This window comes from Triticum dicoccoides, chromosome 6A (assembly GCF_002162155.2).
Source record: "Triticum dicoccoides isolate Atlit2015 ecotype Zavitan chromosome 6A, WEW_v2.0, whole genome shotgun sequence".
In the NCBI taxonomy this organism is placed as follows: domain Eukaryota; kingdom Viridiplantae; phylum Streptophyta; class Magnoliopsida; order Poales; family Poaceae; genus Triticum; species Triticum dicoccoides.
The window spans coordinates 582,510,513-582,520,291 of record NC_041390.1 but is presented as its reverse complement, the minus strand read 5'-3'; the positions used below and the strand labels follow the sequence as shown (position 1 = coordinate 582,520,291).

The window sequence follows — 9,779 nt, the reverse complement described above, 5'->3', positions numbered from 1 at the left end:
CTTTTCGGTTTAGAAATATGAGAATTTGTGACCCGTGAGAAAAAAACTAATATCACATATTGTTTATTTTGTAGAAACCACAACATGTCATATCTTGAAACCCCAAAAAATTCTGTCTAAGGTCCAATGCACAAACCTCAAATATGACTTTCTAAGTTTTATGAATTTTTTATGTGCAATTGTGTCCTTCAATAAATTAGGAGGAGTTCAAATCCGAAAAAAAATAGGAGGAGTTAATGTGACCCTACTATGATAGTTGGGATTTAATTGGCTATAAAATAGCATGGAAAGAAAGCAAGCCAAGCAAATCGAAAAAGTAATATTTTTTGACAACAAAATAGAAGCTAGCCAACCATCCAACAATCGTTTCGATAAACCTCATATTGTATGTAGCGTCTACTTTGAACCTGTGTTCAATTTTCTGTAGACTATTCAGAATTCGGGCTGGAAATAAAAAATCCGACGGTGAACATGTTTCTTATGAATTATCTCCCAGCAAATTAAGGCCACCTTCATATTGTTCGCGATCTTACAAATCGAGCAGCTTAACTTGCTTTGAATGGGTACTAACTTACACAAAACATTCTTGCATGCATCCTTGCATACTTGTCAGCGGAGAGAACTAAAGAAAGGCTTTTATTTTCATTAATTTAGATCCATCAATGTTTAATTAACAGTAATGGAATCTATTGCACAGGCAATTAACTAAATGGGTTTGCCAATTTGTTAAATATGATATTTATTTATTTCTAAAGGCGTTGCTGATGCTCTCTCGCTCAGGAACTCCTGGAGTGGAGGTCATGATAGATGTTAGTGGTTTGATTATGTTGTCGTCGGGATGATGTCTCAGTTGTTCAGTTTTCGCCCTGGTTTCTATTATGAAGGGGCTTCTTCGTATTTTATTTCCCTATCTACATGAAACAACACATTGATGCAGAGGCCGGGGTAATCCTTGTTTTTTAAAAAAAATAAAATAACACATGCTTCCTCAAAAATATTATTTATTTGTGAGCTTTGTAAACAGACACTGCAAATTTTTAGGGTAAATGAACATGTTTTTATGACCCAGAGTGGACATTTTATTTATTTATTTATTTATTATATATGTGCATAAACAAATATGTAAAATCGACTGTCCGCTAGTCGCTCGCTCCTGGATCAAAAGACTTGATCCATCAATCCCTTTCTGGCCGAGTTGTGACGACGTTGATGCATGCAGGCATGATGAACTCCAGATCGGACTCGGTGTGGATCTCTTCTTCTTCTTCTCTCAGTAGGGGAAGCCGGCGTTCTGCCCGAGCCCCTGTTGCACCATCTCCATTCCGGTGGCGGCGAACTCCGGCGGTGGCGGCATGGCCATCAACATCTGCTGCATCTCCATCTCATTCCTGGAGTTCGCGGACTCAAAGCCGCCACCGCCCGCGAGCTGCTGCTGCGGCGGCGGGGGTGCGAGGAGCATGCGGCTGGCGCTCCTGGCGCGGCCGACGTCGAGCGCCTCCTGGAGCACCTGGTTGGCGCGCGCGGAGACGGCGGTCTGCACGTCCGCCAGCGCGGCGGCGAAGGCCATGAGCTCCTCCTCCCCCAGGTCGCGCAGGTCGGCGTCGAGCCACGCCGCCGCCGGGCTGCCCTTGGCGCGCTCCTCCGCCATGGCCTCCTCCGCGCGGTCCTTCCGCGCCTTCTCCGCCTCCAGCTGCTCGCGCAGCTGGCCGTACTGCCGGTTCAGCTCCGCGAGGTTGCGGTCGCCGGCGGCGCCGAGGCCCGCCGCCGCCCCGACCTGCGCGGCGGCGGAGGGGATGAAGCGGTCGAGGATGGCCTCGACGGAGGGGTGGCCGAAGGAGAAGGCCTTGCCGGCCGGGGAGAAGACGACGGCGGCCACCTCGGCGCCGCAGAGCACGGCCAGCTCGCTCACCTTCTTGAACAGCCCCGCCCGGCGCTTGGAGAAGCACACCTGGCGCGCCTCCTCGCTCTCGATCCGCCGGATCTCGATCTTCTGCCGCCCCATGCTGAGCTTCCGCTTCGGCGCCATCGACATCGATCCAATACTTGTGCTCGGGTGCTCTCAGAGAGTGTTTCTTTGTAGAGGAGGTCTGTTTTCTGTTCTCTAGGGCTCGGGTGCTCGTGTTTATATATGCCTGTGCTCGCGCGTGTGCTTAGTTGGCCTGTAGCCATGCACATAAATAGATTCCCTAGGAGTATATATGCCAACTCATCCCGGGCAATGCATTTTCTAATAAATTTCTTATTACTCACCACTGCTCATGAGTTGTCACTCGTATGACAAGATCTCAGCAGCCTTCAATATTTCAAATTTGGACGAATTTTTTATATAATGTAAATCTGGCTGGGCACCAAGGGTTTGGATTGCGCAAAGCTCTTTTTACCGGTATGTACCGGTGAACCATATGTTGTTCGTCCACTTTGCGATTCGTGTGCTTTGCTGGCCCACATCTTACATATATTAGTGTATTCCCGAAGAACATGGCGAATTCAACATTGCATCACATCAGATGGCAGGCCCATGTCAGTGATAAAGTATTACTTGATGCATGCCTGATTCATTCTCTCTTCTCATGCATCCGCATGCGAGATTAAATCCTGCCTTTTATTTTCTCTTTGTCAATTTCATTTATTCATATCTTTAAAACTATAATCCCATTTTAGAAACATTATATATATTTGAACTCCTGGCGCCAAGATCAATCTTGAATACATTTAAACATGATTAAATTTCAACGTTTCAAATGAGTGAAATCAGTTTTCTGAAATAAGTGAAATAAGTTCTTTGAATTGAGTGAAACCAATTTTTTTGAAATGGGAAAGAAATTGTTTTTCATGCATATGAAACATATTTCAGTGCAAAATATGTGAAACTTGTTATTCAAAAAAATGTGAAGCTGATTATTTCCAATCATTTTAAAAAGTAAGTGAAATCTATCTTTGAAACAAGTGAAATTGTTATTTCAATTGAGTGACTACAATGTGTTTTTCTAAAACTAGTGAAATGAGTGAAATCTATCTTTTCTAATTAGTGTAATCAATTTTTTGAAATAAGTGGAATATAGTATTTTAATTGGGTGAGTGTAATGCGTTTTCTGGAATGAGTGAAATGTGAGAAATAAGATACTTGAAAAAAGTGAAATATATCCATTGTTTTGTGAAACTGTCTATTTCAATGTTTGAAACGGATCTTTGTGATGAGTGAAATACGTTTCAAGATATTTCATAAATACAAAGTGACATTAGTTTTTGAGATTTTTTTTTGTAATGAGTGAATCAGTTTTCCAAATCAGTGAAATGTGTTTTTTCAAACTAGTGAAATACCAATTTTGGAATGAGTGGAATTATAATTTTTGAAATGAGTGAAACAGTAAAAGTAGTTTTTGAGACATATTTTGTAATGAGTGGAAACATTTCTCCAATTCAGTGAAATGCTTTTCTTCAAATTAGCGAAATACTGATTTTCGAATGAGTGAAACAATAAATTTATATGAGATATAGTTTGTAAAGAGTGAAAACAATTTTCCGAATCAGTGAAATATGTTTTTTAAAAACAGTTTTCCAAATAAGTGAAACCAGCGTTTAAAAAACTGAAATGAAATGATCAAAATATTTTTTATGAGATAGCAAAACATTCTTATGTTTTATGAAAGTGCTTTCAAAGATAGTTGAAATATGTAAAATAAAAAGTAGTTCAAATATATCCAAGATTGATCTTGTTTTGAAGGCTTTGTCACCACAAATTCAAATATATAGAAAGTTTAAAAAATGGACATTTGGTTGAAAAAATATCAAGCAATCAAAATATGAGGATGAAAATTAATACATGTGAGATGTATGGGAAGAGGGATTGCATGCATGCATCATAATTCCTCTGCACTCAACTCTCTGTGAAAGGCTGAAAAGGCATGCAGTGGCCCCACATGTGTCAGTCCTGTCAGTTGTATTAACCGGGTATAGCAAAGGGAATCGATTTACAGTTTATACGGAGTCAGACTGCACGCATCTTGACGAAACTAACGGATGGTGGATTGCCCACCGGTACTGAAAGTGCATTATATCGACTAGAGAGGGGGTGAATAGGCGATTTTTATGAAAATCTTCAAAACGTGGAAGTTATGAAGACAAACAGCAGAGATATGCCTATTACTATGCAGCGGAAGTTAGATTACACTAGACAAGCCATGGTCAAGTATTCAATAGAGTGAAAGCACAATGACAAGTAGCTGCAGTGTAATAAGGGATCAGGTAGGAAGAAGTTATGAAGCCAAACAAATCATACAGTTACGTTGTGAAGACAAAGGATATAGCAGGCATGTAATGGCTTCACAATGAGTAACAGTAAGTAAAAGGAAGTGAAGATGAAACCAGTGACTCGTTGAAGACAATGATGTGTTGGACCAGTTCCAGTTGCTGTGACAACTGTACGTCTGGTTGGAGCGGCTAGGTATTTAAACCTTAGTACACACAGTCCCGGACACCCAGTCCTGAACACGCAGCTCAGGACACCAAGTCCTCACCGTATTCTCCTTGAGCTAAGGTCACATAGTACTCGCCCAATCACTCTGGTAAGTCTTCAAGGTAGACTCCCAAACCTTCACAGACTTCGTTCACTGGCAATCCACAATGTCTCTTGGATGCTCTGAACGCAACGCCTAACCGTCTGGAGGATGCACAGTCCTCAAGTGTAATAAGTCTTCAGATCACACAGACAAGAAGACTTAAGTGATGCCCAATTTACTCTGGCTCTGGGTGGTTAGGGCTTTCTCCTCGCTAGGAATTTTCTCTCAAAGGCTTCGAGGTGGGTTGCTCTCAAACGACAAAAGCCGTGCACTGAAATCTGAGCAGCCAACCGTTTATGGTTGTAGGGGGTGGGCTATTTATAGCCACTTGGCAACCCGACCTGATTTGTCCGAAATGACCCTGGGTCACTAAGGAACTGACACGTGTCTCAACGGTCAGATTTCAAACTCTCATGGCAGCTTTACTTGGGCTACAAGCAAAGCTGACTTGTCAGGCTCTGGACAAGATTCGCTTTCATTATCTTCACTCGAAGACATAGGTTTTTTGGTTTAGGCATCACTTCAGTCATTCTGACTGGTTCTCCTGGACCCCACTTAACAGTACGGTGGTTCCTATGACTCAACACAAAAGAACTACGAAAGATCTAAGTCTTCGAGCTCCATTGGCTTCATAACGTGTCTTCTTTTGTCATAGTCTTCAATGTGAATATCTTCATATACCACCTTAGACTTCAATGTCTTCATACATTTTTAGGGGTCATCTCTGGTAGTAAAACCGAATCAATGAGGGACTTCTACCTGTGTTATCCTGCAATTCTCACAAACACATTAGTCCCTCAACTAGGTTTGTCGTCAATACTCCAAAACCAACTAGGGGTGGCACTAGATGCACTTACAATCTCCCCCTTTTTGGTGATTGATGGCAAACTAGTTGAAGTTTTCAACGGGGAATATAGTCTGTGAAATTGTAAAGGATAAGGAATTGTCTTCATAATTTGCAAGGGCTCCCCCTGAAGATGTGCATATAAGTTAATTTGCTTTTGGAATGCAAATGCACATGGCAGGTTGTACTTGTGGAGATCCACTTCAGCTTATGATGACAATCCACTATGCATGTGAAAGTATATGAAGATAATGACATGCATAATGGAAAATGGACGTCTGCAGAATGAGATAAGTGCGGAATTTATCGTCGCACATGCGGAATTTATCTTCGCATAACAGGGTGGCAAACAAGTAGCAGACGACCATCTGGATTAAGTGTTACAACTCATAAGAACCAAATGTAGCAAAAAAAACGAGAGTTGTAAGCACGAAGCAAAATATAAGGCACCCGCCCATATGAAGCCGCTTGAAGACTATCAATCTCATATGCTTCTCCCCCTTTTGTCAGTAATGACCAAAAAGGTTTGAAGACATAGAGCCTCTACTCGTTCCCTTGAGGAGTAGATGAAGTAGCAGGGTTGTTGGCGTTGTTTGGCGGTGCAGAAGAGCTTGGAGGTGCTGAAGCAGGTGGCGGTGAGGTAGCATCGTCTTCTTCATCAATGATTCTGGCAGTGACTGTGGCACCAGAGGAAGAAAACTCAGAGTCTTCAAGAGATGGAGTGCTTCGCATCACATCCCTTCTAGGAGGTGTGGTGTCAAACTTGAATCGTTCAGTGAAGCCATCCTCTTCAAGTTCAGCTTCAGTACATATCATTGATAGCCCTTTCCATGTACGACGACAGGTTTCATGGGTAACGAAAGCATTCTTGGTGGCAAGATTTCGGATACGATTTACATCCACCAAGAGGCTTTTCATCTGTCTCTTCAACCAGTCATGATGCCTATCCTGCTTTTGATGAAGGGCCACAAGAAGCTCTCGGTCGTTGAGAACACGAGTGCGCTTCTTGGGTCTTGAAGCAGTGGCACTGTCAATGGCTTCAGTTGAAGCAGGGTGTGGTGCACGTGTAGTGCCAGGCAAAGGATACACCCTGGAGATGGCTTCAACACCTTCAACGTTTTGAGTGAAGCTCTGGTGTTCTGCATTCTGAAGACTCAAAGGTTGCTTGGCAGGCTCAGGATATATAGCTTCAGCAGAGGTATCCACGTCTGGCAAGAAGATCCGATGGTTGCGGGCTGAGGGCTGATATGAGATTGCAGAGTGAAGCTTGATCAGTCTCATTACCCAAGGAGCATAGAACTTCAAACCAAGTAAATCTGAGCCTGATGCAGCAAGTTGGCATATGAAGAAGTCCTGTGCGTTCTGCATTCTGAAGACTCAAAGGTTGCTTGGCAGGCTCAGGATATATAGCTTCAGCAGAGGTATCCACGTCTGGCAAGAAGATCCGATGGTTGCGGGCTGAGGGCTGATATGAGATTGCAGAGTGAAGCTTGATCAGTCTCATTACCCAAGGAGCATAGAACTTCAAACCAAGTAAATCTGAGCCTGGTGCAGCAAGTTGGCATATGAAGAAGTCCTGTGCGTTGAAGCATTTGCCATGAAGGATACAAAATATCAGAGTCTTCATTGCACCCTCGATCTTGGCTTTTGGAGAGTGCCCTTTGATAGGCCAGAGAGTCCGCCGGATTATGTGACAGATGGTTCTGGGCAGGTACTCAAAGTCTTCAACGAAGAACTCTGTTGGATAAGGAGCATCGTGGGGCATTGGCTTCATCATGGAGAGCATCTGACTCATATTCGGTTCAGGCCTCTGGAATATGCTCTCAAGAGCTTCAGTGTGTAGTGGACAGCCTTCCTCGAAGAATTCGCCAGGAGTGGGCAGGCCGGTGAGCTCAATGATATCAAATGCATTGGCTTCGTGATGGACATTGCCGGTCATCCACTCCAGGGCCCAAGTCTTCGGATCTCTGTTGTATCCTTTGATGTGGAGGGTGGCATAGAATTGCAGCAGAAGCTCTTCATTCCAGTGCTCTTCATCAGTTACAAACTGCAGCAGACCCACTTGCTTGAAGCAATCCAACGTTTCCTCTAAACAGGGCAGACCAGCAATGGCTTCAACATGAAGGCGCTTGTGCGGGAAGATGCGACCTTGGTTGTATAGGATGCATGAATAGTAGCTGCGCTGAGGATAGCTCCAGAACCTATCTGATGAAATCCTTTCCCTTGAATAGGGGTTCTTGGAGCTGTTGAAGAACGTATTATCTGCCTTGAAGCTATTGATGTTAAAGGAGCCAGGTGCTGATGCAGGACCTAGGAACCTCGGCAGCCTTGGGACTGGCTTCTGGACATGAGGCCTGTGCTCAACATGGTAATCAAATTGAGGACCTGCAGCAGACTCGGGAACAGAAGTGTCTGGATTAGTAGCTTCGCTGTCTTCTGAAGCTTTTGGTGGGGAGGGCTCCACATTGGCTTCAGTGTTGGTTGTGGCAGCCTCAATATTTTCAGCCTCCGCTTGACTAGCTGGAGGGTCGGTTACAAGCACGTTCTCCTGGAGAACTGCTTCTTGGTGGAGCAGAGGAGTGGGCTCTTGTGGTACTTCTTCTGCGGCTGATGCAGCCGGAATGTCTTCAGCATAGACTTGAGGCCTTGGACCTTTGCGAAGCCTGCGGAACGCAGATGACGCCTTTGGGGTTGGAGTGGGCTGGGCCTCATAGTCTTCTTCCTCTTGAGGGCGATCCTCCCATGACGCATCTTGTGCAATTGGCGTCAGAGGACGACCAATGCTGATGAGTTTGCTGTGTTCATACTGAGGAAGGGCTGCATCATCTTGTACATTGTCCTGATGATCAATGTCTTCAGCAGCGATGGGGTCGGCTGCTGGTATGTCTTCAGCTTCAGGAGCCTCTGTGGAAGCAAGCTCATGAACTGTCAGTTGTCGTTCTGCGTCAGGGTGAATGACAGAAAGGGGTTCAACCATCAAGGGCTCTGTGGGAGCAGCCCAAGCTTTCTTGATTTTTCGCTTCTTCTGAGTGGGGGCGGAAGGAGAGGCTTCAGAGTGTTTCCGCTTCCTGGCTTCAGCCTCTGCAGTTCGCGTCTTCTTGAGCTCTGAAGCGGTTGACCGGCTCTTTGGCTTCGAGCCAGACGTTGTAGTTGGGAAGACAATTGGAACTGCTTCTTGCCTTGGGGCCTCTGGTTCAGCTATAGCAGGCTTCTTCTTCTTCTTCGCGGCCATCCTGGGGTCGATGCCGGGACGCCCAAGTGCCTTGCGCTTCTCGGCCTCATTGTAGGCCTGCACACATCTGTCTGCCAGAGTCTTCATTCGCTCCCGCGAACCTTGAGCTTCTGCATGCTTCTTCAGAAAGTTTTCCTTTAGTTCATGCAACATGATCTTGAAGCTCTTTACTTCTTGCACGCTGAGCTTGGCCATATGCTTCTTCAACTGAGCCTTTTCATGATCAATTTTCTGCTTCAGTTCAACAATGCGCTGGGTAATTGCAAGTTCTGAAGCAATAGCGCCTTGGAAGGCGACGCTGAGGCCAACGGGCAGCTGCAGATCTTCGAAGCTGATGTTTGGTGTGGCAAACCATTCGTCGATGAACTTGTGGATGATGGCGACATCAAAGAGAGGCAAATTGTTGAAGATTTCAGCTTCTTCTTTGCTCTTGATGAGCTGCTCGAGAGTGTCATCTCCAAGATCTTCATCACTTGACAGATCAATGGCTTCGCTGCGCAGAATGGCAGCAGTTGTGAGCTCTTTGCCGGTGTGTGGCTGAGGCATCTTGGCCTTCTGGGGCTTGGAGACGCGGGAGACGTCTTCAGACTACACACTGTCTTCAGGAGGTGCAGTTGCCAATGGCTTCGCCCTTGAGATTTTTGGCGAAGGGGCCGGCTTTGAAGCTTTTGGCTTCTTCGACTGCTTTGGCTTCGGTACAGCAGGAGCTTCATCAGACTCAGAGTCAGCTGGAGGGTCATTCACGACAGTCCCTTGGACTAAGATGCGGGTGATGAGGCCCTCAAGGTTGGCATACGGACCGATGATATTGGGTTCTGCATCGCGTGTGCCATCTGCGCTTGGTGCGGAGGGACCAGGGTTGAAGTCTAACCCCAACTTCTTCTTGTTCTGCTTCGCTGAGTTCTGAGCAAACTGAAAGTTGCGCCTGAACAGATTGTCGTCACGACACCAGAGTAGTGACGACGGATGTGCTTCAGCAGGCTGTGGTCCTCGGACCATGCATGGGTAGAAGACTTGAGCAATGGCTTCATCTCTGGTCCTGGGTACAAGGTTCTTGAATAAGATGTCTCCCCACGGTCTTTTGATGGCACTCTTCTCAGCATACTCTTGGGTTGTGAAGCGGTACTTGAACCATTGTTCTGCC

At 45.3% G+C, this 9,779-nt stretch overlaps 1 protein-coding gene across 1 annotated transcript; it reads right to left on the bottom strand.

Moving 5' to 3' along the window:
* Positions 1-1,270: 1,270 nt before the first annotated feature.
* On the bottom strand, positions 1,271-2,032 carry LOC119316022 (agamous-like MADS-box protein AGL29). Its single transcript, XM_037590425.1, has one exon. The coding sequence runs from the start codon at positions 2,030-2,032 to the stop codon at positions 1,271-1,273; it is 762 nt and encodes a 253-aa protein (XP_037446322.1).
* Between the last annotated feature and the right edge of the window lie 7,747 nt (positions 2,033-9,779).

Excerpts from the sequence above, each read along its gene's own strand:
- LOC119316022 (XM_037590425.1), bottom strand. The coding sequence starts at position 2,032 with ATGTCGATGGCGCCGAAGCGGAAGCTCAGCATGGGGCGGCAGAAGATC.